We start from the raw sequence: 26,157 nt of genomic DNA, 5'->3' as shown, positions 1-26,157 counted from the left end.
TCCAAAGTCCCTCTCCAGGTCTCTTGCAGCCCCTTTATTGTTAAGGTGGGTCTTCCGAGGGCAAAGCATTTCTGGAGCAGAAAAACCTCCCGTGTAACACCAAATACCTCAGGGATTCCCTCCTCAGTCTTCTCCATTCAAGCCGTGCTTGGAGGCCCAAGGTTTTGGAAATCTCAAGTCTCCCCAAAACATAAAGTTCAGGGTTTATATTCAGAGTATTCCTCAACCCTAGCAGTGACTGTCTTGGTCACATTATTGTGCTTGAACAGATCCCTCCCCCTCGGCATGAGAAGCAAAGATGCAGCTAATTAGGGCACAAAGAGAACTGCACATCTATACCTTCAGTCTGAGTTCCACCCTCTTTTCCCAAAGAACTTCTTTATGGAATACACTCCCTTTGCCCTTCTACAAAGAGAATCTAGGCAGAATTAATCCCCTACACCTCCAAAACACCACATACTTAGGGGAAAAAACAGCTACATAAAATCTGCATTTCAATGCTGGTTTGTGCTCTCCCAGGGAACCTGGCACAGGTTCACTCAGGAACACGTTTGTTTTGCACAGGCAATGCAGAAGGGGAATGTTTTGATTCTGTTGGGTCAGTGACTCAGTAAACAGCTCGAGCCCTCAGCAGGCACACAAGCAGAACGAGGTGATGGTGGGAGATTCTCCAAGTTCTTGGATTGTTAAAAACCCCCCACAGTAAAAGCTGACTGGAAATGCTACATAACTTACACAGAAGGTAATTCCAACCGTAACTCTTGAAGGCTGCTTCAGGTGCTGGGCCCTGCACATCCAGGTTTATTTGACAGGAACACACAGACTGGGCACAACCCAGACAAGGGGCTCATACTCCTCTTCACACAAATCTAACACGAGGTCTTTATCTTAATATCAAAACCCCAAACCAAATAAGGAGTCCTCACAGGTGTAATGCCTTAAGGACACATTCCCACTGAGTCCAGAGTGTTCTAGGACTGTGGGAGCTCCCAAGGATCAGGACATTGTGGATCTGCAGGACAGCAGCACAAAAATCACAGACTGGTTTGGTTTACAAAAGATCCTGAAGATTACCTTGTGCCACGGGCAGGGACACCCTGCACTATCCCAGGCTGCTCCAAGTCCTGTCCAACCTGGCCCTGAACACTTCCAGGGATATATGCTGTGTCCAGCTTCACCACCCAAGCTCCTTCTTAGCTACAGAAGTTTTCTTTCTACATTTGCCACCTTCTGTCTGTTAATTATTATTATTTATTACTCTGTTGACTGTGAGGATTGGGCATCATCAGGAGTGGGGCCCTTCATAACCTACCAGGCCTTCAAGACTTAAATCCTGCAGCTAAAAACCCCACCATTAAAGACATCAGCAGCAGTACAAGAAGTTGTGAGCTGCAGCCTTTCCCAGCTGCTCACTGCAGGGTGTGTGAGAGAACTGAGCTTACTGTCCCTCCTGCAGGGCCACCTGCACCCACTCCAGCTGCCTGCAGTCCTCTGAGAGGGACAGGCCATGTGCTGACCAGAGGGTGACTGCTCCTTAAAACAGCTGCACTTCTCATCAACTATCAACCTAATTAAAACCAGCTCCAGAACAACACTGCACACTTCCAACACAATGGCTAAAACATGTCAGTGGTTTGGGAGAATAAATGCAAGAATCTTTTCCCAGGTAAGGAAATGCTGCCTTTTGGAGAAACTTGGTGTTGAGGTTGATTCAGATGTAGCCAAATGGTCTGTGAAACCAGGACAGGCAGGAAGCAAAGAGAATAAACCTCCCCTTTAATTATTTGGTGTTGACATAATTTTGGTGGGTCCAAAATTCATCCGGTTGGGATCAATACACTTACCTATCATCCCTGTTGGGCAATAATCCCGAGTTCCTTCCTGGAATACAAGACAGTGTCTTTATAACTCGGGAGTGGCAAGGGATCTGAGGATGGAACATCTATTTACAGGGACAGCCTAGTGCTCGCAGAGCTACAGAGGGATAACCAAACACTTCAACGTCAGCAGGATGGGGAACTAAAAATACTTAAAAGCAAAAATGTTGTGGAAACTGAGCCAAGAAAAAAGCAAAAACGAGCTCTGTTGCCTCAAAAATTACTACCGAGACAACAAAATCTTGCAGATGATGTATACCAAGCTGGGATGCTGTAACTAAGATATTGTAATGGCCTTTCTTTCCAAGAAAGACAACTGATGGCCTACTTTTAGGGAAAAGTTCATGTTTTTCCTCAAAAACTTTAGGCTCACCTTTCTACAACCTCGCGCTCTTGTCCAAAGAGACAAACTATAAAACATCAATGTGCAACATATCAAAAACACAGCTTTTTTTTTCTTTAACTCTTAAGATTCAGACTGGACTGCTGGGTATGAGCCTCCCTGGAGCAGGAGGGAGCACAGCAGAGATAATGTTTCTTATGCAAATTCACTGTCATTTTGTCTCGGGGGTTTCAAGTTCACTCCCTGAACGCTGACCCAGCGGGGTCACACACATTTCAGCCCAACAAAGCCGGATAAGCAATTTTTTCCCTAAGCAAAGCATGATTGCTTCTTTGTTTAAATCCCTTTGTAACTAGAAATTAATGCTGGGTGATGCAGCCAGAGTTTGGAGGCTCATTTTCTTCAAAGCCTGCCTGAAGTGACTGCAATAGATGGAATTATCCAAGAACATAATTCCTCTCAAAATAATCAGCAGTACCAAGCAACCTCCAAATTCTTTCTCCTGATGAGATGACCCAACCCTGTGTGCACACAAGACATTTTTCTCTCAGGCCACTTCTGCTGATGACTCATTTTACTGCTTTCCACAGGTTGGTTTCTTCCTCCACAGCATCTCCAGCTGCTGAGCCCGGCCAGGCTCACGTCAGTGTCCCATCAGTCACCGAGGGCTGAAGCAGCTCACGGAATCCCACGGCGTCAGCACACCAAGAATGTGACACAAACAGGTCCTGCCACCTCCCAGACAAATGCAGGTCACTGCACTCAGGTTTCAGCCAAACTGATGGAGACCTTCCAAGGAAGTTCTCTGCTCTCAGGCATCACGACTGAGCTTGGCCAAAACCACCCCTTTGCCCAAGAACCAAAGGAAAAAAATTAATTTCTGCTCTTGATTCTACTAAACCACTCCTCTTCACAGAGCCCAACTGCCCTGCCATGAGAATTCCTGACAAGACTCCCTTAGCTCAAAGCAGATTCTCTGTCATATTCTACACTTAATACACACAAACAAAAATTGTACTCTAAAGCCACATTCTTGTTTACAAGCTGTTTTCACTGCTATTTTGCAAGCTCTACAGCACATCCTCCTCAAGTTACCAGCATTTTGATGACTGTGTTGTTAGAATTTATGACTAGGAACATTAAACCCCTCCTCTGAGCCCTTCCAGCGCTGGAGGAGCCCAACACTGCTATCTGCTGTACAGTTACATCTCATTTAGCAGCTTAAATGGTCAAACAGATCAGGCTAACACAAGAACTTCCATTACTTACTGTGCAGCATGAAGCACCCTGCAGACACTACAGTACATCCCTAGCTTGGGAAAAAAGCCAGCTCCACAGAGACTCTGAACCCACCTTCTCTTGAGAATTACAGAATTTGGAAAGTGCTCCTTTCTTAGGATTCCTTTGACACAGCCCATTGTTTCCTAGTCCATTTTCAGTAACTCCACAGAACACAGATTCAGGTAGTAAAATGCGGGGAATCACCACTCCCCAAAGCTGTACTAATGCTAAAAGCAAGCTGGGAGCCATCCACCTCCATGTGTACTCTCCTCAGTTTTACACCAGCACATCCCTGCCTGCTTGTCTTTGAGAAATGGGGCTCCTTGATACCAACCATGGAGTGGGGCTTGGGGTTCTTCTGTTGTTTTGGGTACTTAAATGATGATGGGCACAAAAATCTTATCCAGCGACATAGAACACCTGTTCCAGGACCAGTAAGGAAAACATACACCAAGGAAACTCCAAGTATTAACCACAAACAAGACCACCACAATGAACATCAAATGGATGAACTGTGCTGTTTACAACTGGTTACCTGCTTGTGAGCATGGTCATAGGAGTTTATGTGGTTGTCAAACTCCTGGTGCTTCTGATACTGCTTGTCACAGAGTTCACAGTAGAAGTTTGCTCTGAGGTCTTCCAAAGCCTTGGCAATGGCCTTTTCTTTATCAACATAATCCTGAAAAATTAACAAAAAATTGCTTCTGTTAAGGGTCCTCTAGAACAATCTGGAAGATGATGGGTTAGTTCTTTAAGGAAAAATAGTGCTTAATAAAAACTTAAGTGTACATGGATTACATTTATTACAGGTTGTCTGGGGTTGGAAAATGCCTCCAAGATCACTGGGTCCAACCTGTGCCCAATGCCCACCTTGTCCCCAGCCCAGAGACTGAGTGCCACATCCAGGACTTCCTTGGACACCTCCAGGGATGGGGATTCCACCCCTGCCCTAGGCAGCTTCCCTTTCAGTGAAGAAATTTACCCTAATATCCAATCCAACCTGCCCTGGCCCAGCCTGAGGCCGTTCCCTCTCCTCCTGTCCCTGTTCCCTGGAGCACAGCCCGACCCCCCGGCTGTCCCCTCCTGTCAGGAGTTGTGCAGAGCCACAAGGGCCCCCCTGAGCCTCCTTTTCTCCAGGTTGAGCCCCTTCCCAGCTCCCTCAGCCTCTTCTGGGGCTCCAGCCCCATCCCAGCTTTGTTCTGGGCACTCTCCAGCCCCTCAGTGTCCTTCTAATCATGAGGTGCCCAGAACTGGACACAGCACTTGAGGTCCCTCAGCAGTGCCAGCTCAGGGGACAGTCATTGCCCTGCTCCTGCTGCCACCCCAGTCCTGGGACAGGTGCCACTGGCCTCTTGCCCACTTGGGCACACCTGGGCTCATGTCCAGCCTCTGCTGACCAGCACCTCCAGGTTCTGCCCAGCTATCCATCATTTTGCCCCCACCTGGAACCTCCCATGGGGTTGCTGTGACCCAAATGCAGGTCCCAGCACTTGGCCTTACTGGACCAAGCTGAGCAGCCTTTGCAAATTCACAGGTGGGATTCCAGAACTTCGCAATGCTGCCGACCTCAGTGCTATTTGTTACCCACAATCACAGAATATTCTGTGCTGGAGGGGCCCCAGCAGGACTGAACAGCCCCTGGCCACTGCAGAAGTACCACTAAAAGAAGACTGCTTCAAACAAGGCCTGTAGTGCTGATGGGGTGAGGCAGCTCTGCCTCAGGGGAGCCTCCTGGATTGTCTGTGCTCCAAGGAGAGGTTCAAAGCCTCGAGCTAACCCAGAGACATACTGCCATCAAACCTAGGAGGATCCCTGCCTTGGGGGCAGAACCTTACACCTCTAAAGCTGACACTGCTCCATTTTGAGTGCTAGGAGATGTCTGCTTGATCTTGGCTTGGCTGCCTGAACTCGGGAGGGAGGAACATGGCTCCAGCTGGGAATTACCCTTCAGAGCCTGCCAGGCCCAATCCCCTCCAGTGAAATATTCCCAGGAGCAGAACTGTCCCCAGGATGGGCTCAGCACAGTGCCTACACTGCAGTGGGCACGGGGAGCTGCAGTTAATGGGAGGGAGGCCTTGGGGTGCTGACAGGGTCTCTCCCCTTCTACAGCAGAACACCTGCACAGGTGGAAACCAAACCTCCAGGCAGAGATGGGGTATCTCACCTGTCAACAGCCACATCCTCCTTCCCTCTTTTGCTACAGGTTTTGAATATGCACTGAGCTCTAGGACTGGGGAAATCCCAGTCCCTCAGGTGGCTGCACTGGCTGGAAATCCAGGTGTGGAAGGAGCCTGTGCTGTCCCCAGGGCTGCTGCACATCTGGGGGGCTCCAAGACACACCTGATGCTGGGACACAGGAACCTCAGGGCCAGGCAGCTGTTCCCTCTTGCCAGGCTGTATCAATTACAAACCCCCCAGCAGAATTAATAAAACATCACCACTCTTCATCAGCTCTCTGGGGGAGGTTTACCCTGAGGAGGTGGAAGGCTTTACTCAAAATCAGTTACAAATGCTGCATCACAAAGCCCACTGCACTCACTGCAGCATTCCCCATATAACCATTCACCATAGGCATTTCAACTGGAATAAAGAGAAATTATATAAAAAAACAGCCTAACATTAGAGAAAAAGCACTTAAGGATCCTTTTTTCCATCTTCAATACAAACCTCCTATGGGAAGCTTCCTTCCTCAGCAAGAGGAGGCAGCAAACATTTAAGACAGAAAACTTTGAAAGGTTTTTTCCTTTGAATTTCAGATCTTGTTCATGGCAATATGGTTTATCTCCTAGTTACCACATCAAAATAACATTACCGAGCATGTTTTATATGATATAAAATTTATATTAAAAAATTCAACACCCAAGGAGAGGAAAAACATATCTAAAAATGTTAGTGCTCATGTTTGGGATTGTTTTCAATTTCAAGCACTGTTCACTTCTACATAAAAAAGGAAGCAACTTCCTGCTTCCATCTATTACCAGATGCCCTTGACAAGGGGAAAAAAAAAAAAAAAAGAAAAACATCAACAAATCTGGAGTTTTGAGCCTGAGGCAGGTCCCCAGGAAGACAAGAAAGGAAAACAGAGCAGCATGAGCTCCACAGAACACGGACGTTGAAAGTTCCTCTGAATCCCAGACAAGCTTCCTGTGCCATGTGCAGATTTTTTCGAGCAAGCATCCTGTGGCTAAACAATGAAACCCAGCCATTTGAGTGATCAGAATTTATACAAAAGAAGGGAATTAAAACACATTTCTTGGCTGCAGAGTTATCTGAAATTCTCTGAGGCTCCCTGAATGGCTGATCAGGATGCACTGCCATTGGCAGTTACATAATGGACTCCCGTGGAGCAGCAAAAAGTAATGGCTGCAGAGATTTTTCACAGATTAATACCAAAATGCAGGGGGCTAAGGATGAACTGAGCTTATAAAAACCCACTGGAGCTGGGAGAGACTGCTACTGCTCCAGAGCTCCTGAAAAAAACCTGTGCTGGATGAGGAAGGAAGAGAAAAGAGTCTCAGAGCAACAGAGGTTGGGCTGCGTTTGGAAAGGTAATTGTAAAGCCCAAGAACTCCAAGATCACAAAATGGTTTTGCTTGGGAGGGACCTTAAAGCTCACCCAGTCCCACTCTGTGGGCAGGGACACCTCCCACTAAACCAGGTTGCTCCAAGCCCCATCCAACCTTCCCAGGGATGGGGAATCTGCAGGCCCCCTGGGTATCCAAACACCTGCAGTTCACTTACCAAGCAAATCAAGGTCTCAAAAAAAAAAAAAAAAAAAAAAAAGGAGAGGAGGCTATAAATTTTCATAGCTGAACAAACTGCCTGAAGAATTAACTGTTCAACTGGGGAAATGGAATTTTAGATTTGCCAAGGTTATGTTTAATTTTAATGGCATTGAAACTACTTTCCCATTATTTCTCAAATAATTAAAATTTATGCTAGACTGACACTTCATTTGGATGTCTTGGGCTCTTCCTCAACCCTGGTACTCCCCAAATCTCTGGACAATTGAACAAGCAGGCTTTCCTCAGAGCTGATGGACTGTAGGGCTGGGAAGCAGAGGAGTGGATTAAAGGATGAGCAGAGACCATGTCTCCACAGAGAACCTGGTTACAGCTAATCCAAAAATGCTCCTGCATGTCACACTCAATCCCAACACCACAGCTCATTTTTATCAGTTTTTGGCTTACAAAATAACCCCACAGGTTTTGTAAATCCCATAGAAATACAGAATTTGTCTTTTTTTAAATGCTGCTTGAACAATTCTTCCAAACAGCTCCAGCCCGTCAACTTCTCCAAGATGGAGCCATGTCCTACCTTTCCAAAGCAAGCAGGATTTATGCAATAACATCACAATGTACTGCTCATTCCTCACTCAGTACAACACAAGAGCTCCTCCCCCCCAGCTGGAACTGCCCCTCTACCACCTGCAGGTTTCTTCATGACATGGCAGGCTCACCCGAAAAATCTGGCAGCCCTGGGTGTAGGGAAGGAAATATCCTGCTCACCCCAGGACTGCTCCTTCCAGAACAGGAGCAAAGCCCTGCTGTTGTCCTGGGGCTCTTCAGCAGCCAAACAACAGGAAGGTTGACGCCAGGAAGTGAATAACCAGTGTGTTAAAATACAAATCATCTCCACAGTGACCAAGCCCAAGAGCAGTGAATTTCTACCACCATCACTGCAGCAGAAGCAGAACTCAGCCCCACCAGAACAGATCTTTTCCCAACCAGCCCACAGACAGTGTGATGCTGATGCCCCTCTCTCTGTACCTTGTACTTCTGCCTCAGCTCCTCGGTGTCTTCCTTCTCCACCTCCAGCACTCGCCTCCGCTCTGTGGCATCCTCGGCGTAGTCGAGCTGTTTTAAAAAAAATAGAGAAGAGATGCAATTTGGTCCATAAATACATTGCACTATCAAATCTACCAGGAAGCACAACTTAACAACTTCAGCTGAAACAGAATCGATGCAAGTTGTACTTTGCTTTCCCTGCTTTGTCACCCCAAGTGTAAAACAGGTCCTTAATCCCTGTGATGTGGAGGGCTCTAGCAGGCCCATGACAGTTTTGGGGAGGGGAAATCTCAGAGCCCAGAGATTTTGGGGAGCACCCAGAGCCCAGAACTCAGGCTCACAGGGATAAACAGAGGATGCATTTTGCAGACAAGTGTTTTCTTACTGTGCTGATTCAAGAGCAAGTTGTTCTTTGCCTTGGATGAACAAACTCTCACTTTCAATGTCTCTCCCTCCCACTCCCCAGAAGCCCTGCAGGGTTGAGGGGAGCTCACCTCCATCTCCATCCGGCCCATGCCCATGACATCATACTTGACAACGATGGGGATGGGATCTGTCCTCCCTGGAAGAGGAGCACACAGAGAGGGGTCAGCAGCAGCCCAGCACCACAGCTCACTGTACACATTGGGTTTGGGTGGTTAGAGATCTTGCCTTGGAGTGCAGAGACCAGAAAGCTACAGTGAACCAAACACTAGCCATTCTCACAGCTTACAGCCAACCCTGCGTCCAGCTCCAAACGGCACCCAGGATGATAAATGTTTTTTTCTGAACATTAACTGCTCATGTAAAAGCTTCTCATGGTTAATGTTCCCCCATGACAAGCCCCGGGGCAGGGCTGATAACAGGACTTGAGTCTTCTCCTCAAGGCTTCCACATCAGGCTCCTCATCTTCCCATAAGAGTGAAGAAGCTGCTAATCACATTGCACTGCTGCAGCTCATGAATAATCGATTAGAATTTCCCTGTGAGAGAATGTGGAAGCCTCCCTCCCGCCAGCTCTTGCCCTCCCCAGGAGCAAGGAATGTTGAAGAGAAGGATGGCACAGAAGCCAAACTTCCCCCACCCCAGCCACCCAGCCTGGGCCAGGGGTGGGTCCCAGCTCCCCCAGCCCTGGAGTGATGCTCTGGCCCCACCGTGTCACCTGTAAGCTGTGAAAAGGACTGGTTGCGAAGAAAATTGACTTTGAACTAATCAAACTATGCTGGAGATTTATTTTTTTTAAAAAAACATATCTTTAATCCACTCATAACCAGCCAAACAAAGCAAAATGGGGCAGACAAGCACTTTACTACCACAGCTTTTTTTTTTTTTTTTAATTATTATTATTTTGATTTTTACATCACAACTGGCACTGGTGGTTGTGATGTAACCCACTGACAAAGTACTTACCTTCTCCAGTGCAAACCTTGAGTGAAAAAACAGAATGTTTACTTCCCTTATTATTGCTCTTGTTTGGTGTAAACAACTCTTTTGTTATACACACATACACAGGTATTATACCTTTGGGCTAAAAGATCCACACGTTGGAGTCACGCCGAAATATTCCATTGCCATCCACATGTGCAAAAGGTTAGTCTTCAAAACTGCCTCAGAAAACCTGGATAGGTGTGAACTCTTTGCCAGCATCAGCCATAATTTCTGCCAAAACCACAGCCCTAGAGGGGCTTTTTGAATCTTAAAGTACAGACACGTGGTTTTATTCAGAAATAAATCCATTTAATTAATTACTTTACGGTTTTGTTGATATGCCCAGGAATTTGATAGGCAGGTATCCATCAGGTCCAAAAGTGTGATCACATTGATCTGAAATGGTTTGGACTGAGCTTTCCTTTGGATATCTAATGCTCATCTTTGACAAGGTTTCTCTTATGCCCAATGGTATAATACAGTAAGCAGTGACTGCAATTTTTAGCAAAAGGACCAAATTAAAGACAGGTTATAAAAATGACTTCCTAGGTGCAATATCACTTTCATAACGTCTCAGCCAGGGATTTACTGGTAAGTGGTGATCCCAAATGGAATGGCTGGCACCAAGTGCCAACAATTTATTGTTCAAATTGTTTTCAAGCTTTTTTCTTTTTTGTTTTGGTTTGGTTTTGGTTATTTTGGTTCATTTTTGTTTTGCTTCTCCAGCAATTGAGATCTTTTGATGCAGCCTCATTGGCCTGGTAAACCCCTGTACACAAACAATGCATCAGTACTTTTGCCTTCTAAGGCAGTCAAAGTTTTTTGGGTTGTTTTTATTAAATTCAAAATCTATTTGGAAATTGCAGTAGCAAGTGCTAGTGCCCATCGTGTTGGGGGGGGGGAAAAATCAAGTTTGGACAGTATTAAAAATTTATGTTTAAACTGATTTTGGCAGTTCTAACACAAACAGAAACATCCCTTCTTAGCAATACCCTTTAATGAACAAGGATCAGACAAGTGTGCATAAAGAAAGGAAAGGAAAGGAAAATGAAAGACCAAGCAGAAGGATGATGGCTACAACAGAGAAAGTAAGCCTAACATTGGTGCACTGATGACAAAGGAGTAATTCAGTCTGAAAATAAAAAATTACCACTGCTAAGTTTACCATCACCACAACAAGTCCAGGATCATAACGCTGTAAAAAAGAAACACCATTTGTTAGGCAGAAACCATTAGGGGCAGAAAATAGGCCGTTTGGCAGGGAGGATGGGTAAAAAAATAATAACAGGAGGCTTCTTGCTCACCCCTCCACCCCATGACCGTGCTCTGCCCTGCAGAACCAGGGAGCCACTGGAGCAGCTCTGACTCCTGCTGGGTGCTGGGAGAGCTCCTGGGGACGGCCCTGCTCCGAGGAGGCACTGAGGCACATGTAAGCAGGCAATTTAAAAAGGAAACTAATCAGGATCTGAAGGATAACAAATATTCTGGGCCAAAAGGAACTCTGCTTGCAGGTAAGAGGAGAATATTCCATGCAAAAAGCGATGCCTCTGTTTTAAACTGAACCATCATTTCATTATGAATGCAACCTCATGTGCGGCATCCAGGTGACAAGTGGTACATCCAGGCATGTAGCACAGTTATGGCAGCAGTGCCAACCCCACATGGATCCCCCTGGAGCCAGGTGGGCAAGCAGGACATGCTGCTGGGCACTGGGGTAGCCTTGCTCCTTGTCCAAGGAAAGCCACGATGGTGAAGGGACAGGGACAGGCTCAGGGCCACCCCCGGCCTGCTGGCTGCCAGGTGGGACATGGGGAGCAGCCAAAGGGGGAAGAGTGGGACTCTCCAAGCTCAGCTCATGACTTCTCCTTTGAAGGAACTTCCTCAAGGAAAGCTTGTCCTACTGCTGGCCATGACAATGGGACCTTTCCCAGCAGGTAAACGTGGCTTGGACGTTGGGAGCCTCCCAGGTTTGGGGTCCCTGCTGAACCTTTCCTGTACACCAGCATGCTTTGGAGGGAGCGTGAGATTCCAAGGTCCAGAATTCCCATAGCTCCTGCCATTCAGCAGGGCTGCAAGCAGTGCCACACAGAGGGCTAATTCCCAGGGCAAATCCTGCTGTGTCCCTGTCCCAGCCCCCTGCACCTCGTGACATTTATTTTCTTTTTGAGGCAGGTCCCAAACTCCCTCACAGACTGGTCACTACACAGGCTGCAGACCCCAAAGCAGAGAGGGTTATTGCATAAAACATTTCCACACACAGGGAAAATCTCATGGAGAGGACAGAGCAGGAACCTCCAGCAGGATGGAAAAGATAAACAGCTCACTCAAGAGTCGCACCTTAGGAAACCCAATCTCAAAGGAAATTAGGTTAGTAATGATTCCCTGCACTCAGAAATGAAATGAGATTCCCAAACTGACCTGCTGTACCTGTTTTGCTTTCCTCTCCCCAAGAAATGGGAAAACCTTTCTCCCAGCTTGTGAAAAATTGCTCAGAGCCAAACAAACCCTGACAGTCATCCCTTCCCGGAGCCCTGCAGTGGCAAGGAGCACGTGGCCAGACAGGCTTCTCCAGATTCCCTTCTTCTTAACTGCATAAAGCTTTTGGATGCAAGCAAATACTTCCCCCCGGTGCTATAAATGAGTAAATCTAGGGAAGATTCATCCTCAGGCTTCAGGGCTTTGGTATCAGACACAGGTCACGCTGCATATGGAGGACTGTGGGCTCAGGGCCATGCTCTGGCTCTGGATGTGGCATGGATGATGCTCTGCCCTCTGGAATGGGAATATCCCAGCTGGAGCTGCCATCTGAGCCTGCCTGGAAATGCCAGCATTGTCAATACCAGCCCATGTTTTATCCATTTTTTAACAAGTCAAAGCAGAAAACAGTTTTCATCAGATTTCCAGATTTAGAGGAACTCCTCCCTCCAAAAACAGCATAATGGCAATAGAATCCCAGAATGGTCTGGGTTGGGAGGGCACTTAAAAAACACTTCCTCCATGGAACAGGGACACTTTCCACTAACCCAGGTTGCTCCAAGCCCTATCCAACCTGGTCTTGGACACTTCCAGGGATTCAGGGGCAGCCACAGCTGCTCTGAGTACCCTGTGCCAGGGCCCCACCAACCTCACAGGGAAGAGTTTCCTCCCAATATCCAATGTAAATTGATCCTTTATTTAATTTATAACATCTACTTCTTGTCCTAGTCCAATAGGTAAATTTCTCTGTTAAAGGGGAATTCAGATATAACAGAATGAAAAAAAGTACCCCAAGAATTCTATGCTAACATAATTCAATCAAATCTCTTCCAGTGTGTCCCTTATGCACACCGTGTAAGCACCACAGATGTAACCCAAGAACTGTAATCCTGCTTGTTTTGTTGACATCCTCATAGAAATTTCCTCCAGGTACAAGCTTTGTAGGATCCAATCCTAGAGGAGTGATTGATATCACACTTGTCACTGGAGGAGAATTTCATAAACTCAGCATCTCCAGAGGACACAGACAACAACATCTGATCTTGTTGGACACGGAGGATTTCTCCTTATTTGTTATCTTTATGCTGCAACTGAAACCCACAGTAAGACACAACCTTCCAGGGGATTCTAGCTGCTCCTGGCAAGGGACTCTCACTCAGCGGCGTGCAGGGCAGGCACAGGGGTGGAGAAGGGCTGGTTTGTTCAGTCAGTACAAACCTCACTGCAGGCTCTGGAAGGGAAACAGGTGCCTGGAGTCAGCAACCAACACCTACAGGAATGGATCCACAGGGATAGGGCTCACCTTCAGCTGCACTGTCTGGGACGAGGGAGACAGGGAGGAGTCCCTGAGCTCATGAATGAGTTGCACTTTTAAAGGTGAGAATTTTGCAACTCAACACTCCTGGGACTGTTTCGATACAGCATGGGGGGCTGGCTCTGCTTCCAGGGAACAAGTGACAGGACAAGAGGGAACAGCCTCAAATTGTGCCAGGGAAGGTTTAGGTTGGATATTGGGGAAATTTCTTCATGGGAGGGGTTGTCCAGCCTAGGAAGAACCGGCCCAAGGCAGTGGTGGAGTCCCCATCCCTGGAGGGATTCAAAAGCTGTGCAGATGTGGCACCTGGGGACAGGGGTTAGTGGTGCCCTGGCACCACTGGGCTCCCTAAAAGTCTATGAGAAACCAAGAGCTGTCCTGTTGAAAATTCAGACTCCTCATTCAGTACATCAAAAGGGGAGAGAGGAGAAAATCCACTAATTTTCACTGATGCAAAAGCCTTTGGTGCTCCTCACTGGCTAAAAATGACACCACGTCATCAAACTCATTCCAACTGCTGCAAGAAGCAAATGAACAAACAAGGGCAAGCTTTAATCCCAGCCCTCTCTGGGAATTAGATTTGTGAGCTCATCCTGTTTATGTCAGATTTCTGGAAGGGGTCAAAACAATCAAGAGATTCAAACAAAGGTCCATCATCCTTGGTAGCAAACAAAGTTCCAGAGAGGAGAGAGTGTCTTTCAAGAACACAGAAACTGCCCTGTGAATTTAATCCTTACTAAGCAGGGGAGAAATGACGAGAGAAAGTCAAGCTGTAAACATCCCAATCACATGGAAAACTTCCAGTGGGAGCTCAAAACTTTGCAGACACACAAACCAACGGTGCCACTTGCAGAAAGCCAAGCTGAGGTTTGACACTGAGGCACCAAGCAGAACTTCTGCGGGGAAGGAACGTAGTAGAGTTCTGGGTCACAAAACACCCCTACCCCAAATGCTGGGCAATGGATTAAAGAGCAACACAGAAGGTGTTGGAGCAAAACCACAATTTCTGGTTGATTGAGGACAGGAATTCAAGGTAAGAGTTGCTGTCTGTGCTCATCTTGGCAAGTGGACAGGGCTGAAGGGTCTGCTCTGATTCAGGGCTGCACTGAGGAGGAGGCAGGCTGTGCATGGCCACAGCCTCTCCCTTCTCCACACTTCTCTCTCCCAGTTTAATAAAACTGCTCTTCCATTGCACCAGCAGAAAGGGCCAGAAGGCCTTGTGCCAAGCCAGGCAAAGGCCGTCTGTCACAACAAACATGTGGCACTGAAAGCACAATGACTGCAGATTTCACTTGAGTGGGCTACACCCACTCAGGCAACACAAATTCACCACCTGTAATCAAGGGAAGGATCTTACACCTCCAAAAGCAAGCAAGGGGGCAACTGCTTCCCCCAAAGGACATGAGGCACTGAGCAAATTTCCTTTTTGGTCTGTGGTCAGCTGGGTTTTAACAAGCAGTGAAGATGGGTATGATGACAGCAACCACAGCAGGCCAGGTTTCTCAAACTAAGTTCACATGCAAACATCACTCTTAAAACCACTGGTGTGATTTGTGTTGCAAACACAAGCATGAAAATGCTCCTCCATGCCAGGATTGAGGTTCCTGTGAGGACATGTGAAGATACAAGAAGATAAGAGAGCGATCACAGCTATTTCTTGGGTAAGACTGCCAAACCAACCCATGCCTAATGAATAAAGGCACTGTTAAGCACTTTTATCTGCCTCTCCTGTGTTTTCCCGTATTTATTACAAAGCTCCAAAACCCAGAAAGAAATCTGACACCCCTCAGTCCCTCAGATGCTCATTGTTCCATGTTCACAGGCCTGACACCCGTCCACCGTCTGCCTCCACGAGATCAGAGGAGCCAACAAATGGAAAACACATTAATATCTGAGCTGAAGCCATTTGGCGAGCAGGTGACAGCACCACGATTCAAGACCTTGGAATTCAAACCCTGAGCTCATTTCTCCGAGCTGCAGCTGCCAAGTGATCACATTTGTGACTGATCTCAGTTGCTCGAGTGGTCAAAGCTGTTTATTGCTCCCCACAGCCTGAGGAACATCCAGCAAAGGCAGAGCCTGCAGCCACCTGGCAATGCCCTGAAACAGGGACTCGGATCCAGTTCCATCCCAGAGCTGGTGAGCACCCCAGGGCTGCCAGGAGAGGACATTTCCTGCCTGAACCATGGGATCACAGCTTCACCTGCAGCTCTGTGCAGCTTCCAGCACTTGTCAGACGCTTCTGCTCTTCCACTCTGCTCAGCCCTTGGACCAAGAGGGAATGTTTTCCCTTTTCTGAACAGATTTGGGGAGGAATGTGCCAAAGAACTGCACCATAGTGATGCTGAGGGGGGAAGTGCTGACTATATTTATCCTCACAGAATTTGCAAATCAGAGCACAAATCCACTTGTGCTTTTTCTTTTAATTGAAAACCATGTAACAAAAATATAGCTTGATGGAAGAACTGGATTTTACCATTTGCTAACAAATTTGCTATACCTGACTTTGCTACCTAGCTGGATGTACTCATGAAAGGATAAAATAAACCCAAAGCACCTTCTATTAACTGCTGCTCCCTATATCACCAGGATGATTTATACAATCAGTGTGGGGCACACCTTGGTCAACAGGAACAGCACTGCCCTGACAGTCTGTGCAGGTGTATTGCTTTCAGCCTGACTGGAAGGGAACAAGGATGCAGGAAGGGCCCCCAGCCCTGCATGGCACTGCCAAGAGAGACAGCCACGGCCCTGCCCTCTCCTCGCAGCTTGCATCAGCAGAGCTGCTCCCCAGGGAGATGGAAGAAGCTCTTCCAGAACAGTTACACTGAAATGATGCCAAAACTTGGCTAAAAACATAAGCAAACATGAAGGAAGATATTACTAAATAGGCAGAGGAAGCAGGGGAGAGAAGGTATTTGTTCAGGACCAAAGGCTACAGGGAAAGTTCCTGCCACTGCAAGGACCTGCCCCAAAAGGAACGTCCCTGCCCTAAACAGAACCACCTGCTGCTTCTATTTCCTGAGCACTGGAGATAATCCAAGTCCCAGCACAAACCAGCAGCCACCCACCTTGAGACTCCTTCTGGTTTCACTCTGAGCATTTTCATGACAATAACCAAGCACTGAATGAGCTGCCTGAGCCCTTGAGGAGCAACCACAGGAATTCCAGAGCTACACTGAGCCCCCAGTTACCTGAGCTGTTTGATTCACAGCTAAGACACTGGGGAGCAGCTCTGCCATGACAAATTGTGTGATTTCTGTTGCCATAGCAAAGTACTACATTGGGATTCACCTCTCAGAGATACCACAAAAGATCAGGATAATCTTGGTCTTGGGACTACTGTGGGAATGTGCAGGAAATCAATGCCTTAAAACATAACAAATTAATCACAGAGGACACAGTTTGTGGCGTAGGGGAACTTGTAACTGCTTCTATAGGGCTGTTTTTAAAGGGTCAGTGCTGATATCAGGCAAGAACGTTTCCAATAGAGAACTTTAGAGAGGCAAATCTGTGCTGAATACAGCTGTTACCCAGACTGGCTAGGGATGAGCTGGACCTGTCCACCAGAGCTGGTCAATCCTTCCTCAGAGCCCCCTCCATATGCCAGGAAACATCAGACTTTCCTCCTGCCCTCTCCAAATCCTCCCTGCAGATCAGCCCACCCTCCCCAGGCCCTGCTGTGACCCAGGAAGCAGCAGGACAACCTACTCAGTTTCCCCTGGTCTAATTAAATGAGATTAAACTACTGGTTTCAGTATTGCAGATATACCTCTAGAGTACTATTACTTCATACTAAACACAAAAGAAAACTAAAATCCAGAAGTTTTCAGCACAATTATTTTTTTCAAACAAGACTTGTCAAAAAAGTTGACAGGGAAAAGGCAAAGAGCTTATAACAATATTTTCAAATGTACGAATCAAATTATCCCACTTCTGCACGTCAGTCTCCTGGCTTTTCATAATACTACTTTAACTTAATGGGAAATACTCATTCCAAGAGAAATCATTAGAGTGTGGTTGAATTCAGATTTCCCTCAGCCTCTCATTCCCCTCCTGACTTATGTAACTCCTGATTTATTCACAATCCTTGGGCTCATTTAGCACAGGACTTCACACGAAGGTCAGGCAATGCTTTTAACTGATCTTTTGCCAGTTTCATTTCTCCAGGAGACCACAAAATTCTGGATTATCAACTACAGGCTTCCCCTAAAGACAAAACAGACTACAATCACCATTTTCTCACTTGTCAGAGTGCAACCATCCCATATCTCTATGGAAAAGTGGCTCCCTAAGCCATATTTCCCAAATTAAAAAAGATCCCTGTCAACTGGCAACCCCCTCTCCTGCTTTTTCATATTCACTGGCTGTTAGCAAGCTGAAGCACCGTTTCCAAATATAACACAAGTTATTTGTGGGGAAAAAAAATGATGAAAAACATCAGGGAAAGAGATGAGCTGAAGGATGACTCTGCTGAATTCCTTACGAGTATCCCTGAAGCAGGACTCCAGCACTGGCATGGTCAGAGTTGACAGCACTGTCCCTGCCTGATGCCCCACTCAGCACACAGCCCAAATTCAGCGAAAGATGCAGATGTTTCAGCCAGAACACAGCTGGTGACAGCCACATCACTCAGGGCATGGGCTCTGTGCTTCCCTACCCAAGGGCTCAGCTTTTCTCAGTAACAAGATTTACACCACAAGGCAGCTGCCCCAGGGGGTACAAAACGCCACCCCCGGAGTTTTCCTGAGAATGAGCCACGGTGCACCACACCAGCAGATTTTTACCACCAGCAACTGGCAAGGGTGGATTTTAGACTGTTGCAGGTACCACCCAGAGACAGCTCAGCACTCTCACCACTGGACTCCATCCCCAGTGGGTGGTCAGAATGAAGGAACCATCACAGGGTAAAGTCCTGCAGTGTGAGGTTCTTGCCGAACAACACCACAAGACTACAAGAAAGAAACATCTGCCAGGCAGAAATGTAACACAGCATCACTTTGGGATTCAAGAGAACTAAAGAGGGAGCCCAAACTCAGATGAAGATCTAGAATTAAAAGCAACATCACAAAACTCAGCACACTGAACTCATCCACTTGCTTTTAAGCTGAAGTGCACAGAAAGTAGCCCAATGCAGTATCAATTCCACACGTGCAACCCAAAATTTTTGAGTTTGATATAAGGACCTTCTGCAGGAGGTCAGAACCACACTCACAGCTCAAGGCTGCTTGAAGGGGTTCTGTTTCTGCTGCACCTCCTCACCACAGGCTATGCAAGATTTTAGCTCAAGCAGTGTCAAGCAGGAAGAATTTAACAGGAACATACCTACATCTCTTTAGAAACCTCTCCTGGTCTTTCTTGAACAAGGGAGTGTGGAAGATGGGAAGAACTTCTGTTCTGCTCCTCCCTTCTCACTGCACATTAAATGACTTTACTCTTCAAACTCTTAGAATAAGATTAAAATTGGATGCAAATGTTTCCTTCCTGACATTTTATATTTGGATTTTTGGGCCAATCTAAGATTCATGTAGAAAGGTCACTGGATAATGAATTAAACACTCCCAACACAACCATCACCAATGCCACAGGCATGGGCTCTGGCTGCTGAGAACTCAGAGGAGAAAAGCTGGAGCAGCAGCAGCCTCCCTTCCACATCCTCTGCCTGCCCAGACCTCTGGAGAAGCTGGCTGGCAGGTGGACAAGGCACTTCTACCTCCCAAAAACGCTGAAATTCCTGCACATGCTCCAAAGCCTACATTAGGAAGGCTTCAGTACTGAACTGGGTTAAATTGATGTGTTATTTTCACTCCTGTATTCCTGTGACCAAGCAGGAAGCACAGGAAAGCCCTCAGAGCCCACATCCACAATTTGCTCCCAACCAGCAGAGCTCCTATGGTGTGTGAGAGATCTGGAACAGCTCCAGCACAGTGAGAGGCACAGGGGAACATCTAAATCTGGACAAGACTCAAAGTGCAAATTCCTGTTCGGCCCATGGGACATGGTGACACCACCACCCCCTGCCCCGACTCCAGACCTAGCCCCATAATCCATGCTCACTCCATCACATCTGAGCCTGAAGCACTCTGAGCCCTTGGGCTGTGTTTTGGGATCCACCCGGGGCTGGGATAAGGCTCTTCCTTCTTTCAAGCCTCTGTGCTTCCACACTGGTGACACACAGAGCAATACAGGGCACCCAAAAGAGAAAACACTGAGTTCCAGCCTGTGATGCACATCCCATGTCCCAAAGGAAAGGCCCAGAGGTAACAGCTACAATTCCACCTGAGGTCTGGCCCCAGCAGGGACATGAGAGGACTGGAAAATGCCATGCATCAACCTGAGAACTCCACTGAAATCACATTAGAGGAATCCAGAATCATTAACCTGCAAGGCAGTCCTGCCTGAGAGGTTAGAGAGCTTAGTCCAGGGATTAATAAGCATTCCCAGAGTTTGGAGAACTCATTACCTCTGCACATCATCCACAGCACAGACACCCCCATGTCTAAGGGGCTCACTCATGGAACATGGATTACATGCTCCCAGGTCTTCAGACTACAGGCATGGGAACACGAGTGAGTTACTGAGGGCTCAGGGCACACCTGAGCCTCAAACGCTTCCACAGGTTTCTACAGAAATGGGGTTTAGTGTCACAGGAAGAATTCAGGCTCAAGCCAGCAAGGTCTGGTGTGTGCTGGGCCAACCAGCACTTTGGTGTGCCAGTGAGATTTGCTAATCCCTGACAAACTGCTGGGAACAGGAATAAGTCCAACCTGTGACAGTCCTGTGGAGAAACCAGGAGTGAGCCTCTCCCATCCAGAGAACCTCTGCCACCACTTTCCATCTTCAGTGGGCCCTTTCCTGGCCTTCTAATGGCTTCTGACCCCGGTGAGCAATGACAGATCATGCGAACTACCTCAAATCTTTAATTCTTGTAACACCAAAACACCAGCACAGCTGGAAACTGCACCACTCCCTGTCAGTGTGGAAAGTGAATCCTCCTTCCTCCACGCTGACTCTCACACACCCACCACACACACAGCTCTAACCTGTACCAACAAGGGAGGCTGCAGCTTCCACTTGCAAACTGCCAAATACGAAACTCAACAGTGCAATTGTTTGGATATATTAATAATGGAAAGAAAATCTAATCTAGGAACAAAAAGCAGAAATAATTTTGTTAAAGACCGAGGCTGGAGTTGAAGGTTTCAGACACAAGGGACTGGACTTACCCTGCAGTGACTTTCCCAATCCCTGGCCCAGCTTCCACCCATGTTTCTGGAGTAAGCGATGTCCAATATTATCCTGACAGACAGAACAGAGAAAACAAACCAAAAATATTCCAATAATATATTCTTCCCTTCCCGCTGACATTTAAACATGTGATGAGCAAGAGATTTTTCTACATATATATGCATGCAAAAAAATGCTACTGAAAAGGCAATATATGCCCAGTAAAGGGAAAGACAAATGTCAAAAATTGCTGGCTAGAATTTTTCCAGGGGGATGGGTATTGGGGACGGTCACTTTCTGATGGTGTGCTGGGCAACTTTTGTGCATCATGTTTAAAAGAAATAAAAAAATAATAAAACTAAAAAGCAATGTGGAAGAAAATAAAGTGTACCAATAAAAATTGACAGTAAAAAGCATAAAATCAAGCTATTTATACAATCATATCCATCACCTAGACAGCACCACTTAAGATTTTTTTGGTAAAGAAAATCTACAATGTGTTTAGTCATTTTGTTTGTGTGTCAGGCTTTTATAATACTGAGTAAGTTGTAAGTGCAAGACTGCCCCACCACTAGAAACCAAAACACAATCAGAGCAAAATCCAGGCTAGACTTGATTGGGTTTTTTTTATATATGTATATATATATATAAACTAGCATGCAGCCAATATTAAACTGAAAAAACAGTGAGGTTAGTAAAATAAAAAAAAAAAATCAATTAAATAAAATGAGCTCAAGCACAGACTGGGTGATGCATTTCACATGTAAACTAACAAAAATACTAAGATGTTAGAATGAAACAGGCCTAGCAATAAGTTAACAGCAAGGAACCATTAGTGCATGTAGGGGAAACAATAAGCATAATGTCTCATCTTCCTAAAAAAAAAAAAAGCTATTTTGGAATAACTGGAAAAGTACTGACGCAGCAATTAAGTGTCAGCTTTGGCAATGGGGCTGAGCAGGGCTCAGTGTGGAAATCGTTGTGTTTTATGCAAGGTTTCTGCCCCCAGACAAAGAGCAGAGCACTCACAGCGCCCTCGAGCCACCTCAGTGTGCCAGCTCGCCCTCAGTGACCACCTCACCCAGTTACAGGCAGTGACCAGCTCCTCAGAGAAGGACTCTTGGCTGGGACCATGTTCACCTTCCAACCACAAAAAATAAAAATCAGATATGAACTTGTTGATTATTAATTATCATCAGGCAAATCACAACCCAAAGTATCACAGAAACATCCTGAATAATAACAGGATGTGACTCCAGAACACTGAGTGGTACATGAAATCCAAAAAATAATTCCATCTATATGCTGCAGGTTTCTTTAATTAAATAACAGCAGTCAACAGAAACCACAGTATGTTTTGTCACTCCACAGTGAAGAAAATGACCACAGGGTTTGCACAACTTTGGTGAATCACCTTGAAAGGCACAACCTTCCCAAAGATATTGGCTGCATGGATACATTTTTCCTCAAAAAGATGTTATCAAGTACAAATTTTGGATTTTTATTTCTGATATCCTAGTAAAGTCAGACATTTTGTATTCCTGTATTTACCAAGGAATAATGTACATTTTTCCCACACTTCTGGCTCTGCCCCAGGACATAATTAGGGCTACATGGAAAAAAAAAATTAAACCAGGAGACATAAGGAAACTTCTGGGGATAAAAGGTCAAATTAAAAAAAAAAAATTAAAAAAACTAAAAAAAAAAAAAAACAAACCAAAAAAAAAAAAAACCCCAAAAAAAAAAAAAAAAAAGAAAAAAAAAAGAAAAAAAAAAGAAAAAAAAAAGAAAAAAAAAAGAAAAAAAAAAGAAAAAAAAAAGAAAAAAAAAAGAAAAAAAAAAGAAAAAAAAAAGAAAAAAAAAAGAAAAAAAAAAGAAAAAAAAAAGAAAAAAAAAAGAAAAAAAAAAGAAAAAAAAAAGAAAAAAAAAAGAAAAAAAAAAGAAAAAAAAAAAAATTAAAAAAACAAAAAAAAAAAAACCACCAATGAAAAAGAAACAGGGATGGATCCCCACCACAGGCACCATGGAGAAGGCTCTCTGTTGGGAAGACAGGAACACTTACCTGCAGGCACACCTGGGCAGCCAATCCCAAGGGCCACAGAGTGCCCCATCCTGGCACAGAGGGGCTGCAGCTTGGGATATGTTTGGGATAAGGCACTAATTGCCCTACCCTGACAAAGGATCATTAAATCTAAAAGTTGGTGCTGACAAAAATGGCTGCGTTTTCCAAAAGGAAAAAAAAAAAAAAAAAAAAAAAAAAAAAAAAAAAAAAAAAAAAGAGAAAACAAAAGAATTCAAAGGACAAGGAGTACTTTGCAGTCTTGGCCAAAGGGAGATGAGACATTGTGCTGACTGTGTGTGTTATGAATGCACTAAAATAAAGACAGATGAAGCAGAACGCTATTCCAAAAGCAGTGCAAGTGGAGTGAAAGCATTTCCATACGAACCTGGCTTTAAAAACTGGGCTGTCAAAAGAACAGTTAAATGTAACACAAAGTAAGAAACTGTCCAATCACTAATGGTAGTTTTTTTCTTTTGCTTTGTTTTCAATTCACTGCTTGCAAGTAATGTATTTATTAAAGAAGAGTGAAAGCATAAAATAAATTCAACAAGTCAAGACCAGCTGGGAGATTCAAGAGCGGTGTGTTGTGACTGACAGTGAAGGGGGAAACAAATGTTAAAGGGAAAAAGAAAAATTTAGAAAGGTTATACACATTAGCACCACTTTTACCGACCCACTCAAGAGGATGGTCCCGAGTTGTTTGACATAAATTGGAATCATGCCTGAACATTGCCTTGTCTCAGTTCCCAGGAAGGGGTTGTTCCACTCCCCCCCCCCAAACTTTTCCATTTGTTTGTTTATGCAGTGGAACTACTCCCTAATTTCAGATCCTACTCAATTGAAATGGAGCAGCTTCTGTTGAACTGAATAAGGAGAACAACTCTAATAATTTAGAATTAACATTTGAGCTGAGACCTGGCCATCACTTTGCTCCTTTCTGGCCACGTTCAGCTCCTCCCTCTTTTTCCAATGGCTAACCCAGACCTCTGATGCAGGCAAACTGACAGAACTGCTCTTCAGTGCAAATCCTGCCCTAAAAATTAAATAATGGAAGGTCAGGCTCGCTTAATCCCACGTGAGAGCCTGTCTGCTCTCTAGGGAGTAACCAGGGATATCGGGACCAAACTGTGACATGGGACAACAAATGTTGTAACAGCTGACAGCTTTTTTTTTTAAATGCAGTTTTAAGTGAAAGTTCTGTAAAGTACAGCTACTTTCATATAGAAGAGATGGGGCTTTTCACAGCAAGCTTCCTGCCCATGTCATGAGCTGTCACTCCTTTTGAACAGACTATCCTCACACTGCAGCAGTTTTCCTACAGAAGAGCTGCAGTGATCCACAGAAACACCACAGCCCTAGGAGGACACCCCTCATTTCTCAGAAGAGGGCTGGCATGAGTCTCCTCATTTTCTTCCTCTGCCACTTGGGAGCTCCTTGTATTACAGCCACAATAAAAATTATTGAGGCAGCCAAAGTAAGTCTTCCAAAAGGTGTCTGAGTGAGCAAGGGAGCTCTCCTGGACCACGTGGGCACAGGCTGTGGGATGCTCCATGCAGGGAGAAGAGCTTGGCAGCTCTGGGTGGGACAATGCCAGCTCTGGAGCAGGGCAGCACTGATGGAGAGCTCTGCTCTAATGACAAAGCAGAACTTCTCCAAAGGTGTAGGAAATGCAAGGCCTTGGGTCTACCAGACCTTTACCAGAGCTGGGTAAGCTGCTTTGGAAAAACCTCATCCGAAGTGACTGGGCTCCAGCAGCTCTAACTGGCCTCTCAGACCCCCATCCTGTGCCCTTGCTTGCCTTCCATGCAGATCAGTGATTCCTGAGCAGGACATCCCCAGCACAAATTTCTGATAAAGGTCCTGGCCAATAAAAAAAGAATTGCTTACAATTATAAGATAGGTAGAAGTCCAAGGTTTTGATGATGCCTGTGGGATGTAACCCACATTAGCAGTTTTGCCTAGCACAGGTTTTCCATGAGATCCCCACGATCCCGTCACTCATCCCAGCTCGGGCAGGAACCATTCCTCTCTTGAGTGGATTGTAAGCTGTGCTGACTGTGTATGGAGGAATCTATAAGCAAGGATCAGATGCTACTGGGTGAACCCATGCAAACAAGAGGTTGAAAAGATTCCCAAAACAAAACCTAGAGCTCACTACAGATGACACAATGAAGACCAGAGAGAAAAGCCAAATAGTAATGCTACACCATTCAGCTTCCAGAAGCACATTATTTATAGCGCTGTCCACATATGGCTGCTACTAAATGTCAAATCAGCAGCCTCATCAAATGACACTTTGGAACTAGTGGAGTCCACAGATCTGTACAGATTTGCAGTGCCACAGCCCGGCTCGGCCAGGCTGTGCCAGCCCCTGGTGTCCAAGCACCACCGACTGCAGCCTGACACGGGGGCTCAAGGCGCCCCTCATGGCACCGAGCAGCATTAGAGAGAGGGGAAAGGACATTTGTTAGTCAGGACAAGGACAAACTAACAAGCTCCAGGATAAGTGGGTGATTCCCAGTCTGGCCTCCAACCTGCAGTGGTGACGGCGTGGGTCCACCCCTGACACTGCCTGCACGGGGCCAGGGCTGCTTCTTGGGGGCTCTAAGGGCTGTCTCCTACTCCATCTGCACTGCTGGGATGAGGAAAACCAGGAATTCACAGCAAAGAGACTCAATAAACAAGTAGAGATAAGGAATTAATGTGGAGAAAATCTGGATTCTATTAAAGCTGCAATAATTTGTGACTTCCCATTCAAGTACCTGAACTCAGTGAACTCAAAATGCCCCCAAACAAATGCATGCAGCTTCTTGAGTTTAGAAAAAAGGGTGAAGTGCTCTGATTTTTCAAGGACACCAGTGATTGCACTGACATGAACAGCCAGTGTAAGTGCAGCATCTTTCAAAGCACAACAAGAAAAAATATGACTTGTGGGGGGGAAAAAATACCAGTATTTGTAGCTCTGAAGAGTCCATTGATATGAAATACTTTCTTCAATTTAGTAATGGAAAACAGCTGGCACTTGTTCAGCCCACGTCCATCCCTAGCTCTTGGCAGCTCTGTTTTCCATAAACGTACTCTGGTTAGAGTCCCATGTTTCAGAGCAGACATCTTTGGCCTAAATGAGCTGTACACAGCAGGATTTCCACAGGAACAACAACACCAGTAGGCTAATTGAGGACACGTTTCAACATTGTAATGATCTGTAGACTCCCAAACCTATTTTTCCAGCCACCTTTGAGTTGCATGCTGTAGCAGTACAGTCAGCACCTCTCAACAGATAATGCTGCAGAGATGGATGTCACATCAGTGGGGACTGTCACAGGGACATGGCACAGGAAACACTCCCCCCATCTCCAAACACCTGCAGGCTTTGGAGCACCC

The 26,157-nt window shown here is 45.9% G+C and overlaps 1 protein-coding gene across 7 annotated transcripts in view; it reads right to left on the bottom strand.

The window, feature by feature from the left end:
- Positions 1-26,157, bottom strand: part of GPATCH8 (G-patch domain containing 8) — a 56,206-nt gene that overhangs the window by 11,598 nt on the left and 18,451 nt on the right. The window contains exons 3-8 of one of the 7 annotated variants that reach the window (XM_041398984.1): positions 23,159-23,176; positions 20,711-20,783; positions 10,845-10,889; positions 8,783-8,850; positions 8,271-8,357; positions 4,037-4,180 (exon numbers count right to left, since the gene is read on the bottom strand). In XM_041398984.1, coding sequence (XP_041254918.1) covers positions 4,037-4,180; positions 8,271-8,357; positions 8,783-8,809 — 258 coding nt within the window. In that variant the 5' untranslated portion in view covers positions 8,810-8,850; positions 10,845-10,889; positions 20,711-20,783; positions 23,159-23,176. Of the gene's footprint in view, positions 1-4,036; positions 4,181-8,270; positions 8,358-8,782; positions 8,851-9,787; positions 10,805-10,844; positions 10,890-20,710; positions 20,784-23,158; positions 23,177-25,307; positions 25,340-26,157 lie in introns of those variants that run through there. The other 6 variants (XM_041398983.1, XM_041398982.1, XM_041398985.1 and 3 more) reach the window with 6 other exon arrangements.

Source organism: Onychostruthus taczanowskii, unplaced genomic scaffold, assembly GCF_017590055.1.
Source record: "Onychostruthus taczanowskii isolate IOZ18803 unplaced genomic scaffold, ASM1759005v1 scaffold151, whole genome shotgun sequence".
Taxonomy (NCBI): domain Eukaryota; kingdom Metazoa; phylum Chordata; class Aves; order Passeriformes; family Passeridae; genus Onychostruthus; species Onychostruthus taczanowskii.
The sequence above is the reverse complement of the archived record's forward strand: the minus strand, read 5'-3'. Positions and strand labels throughout refer to the sequence as shown.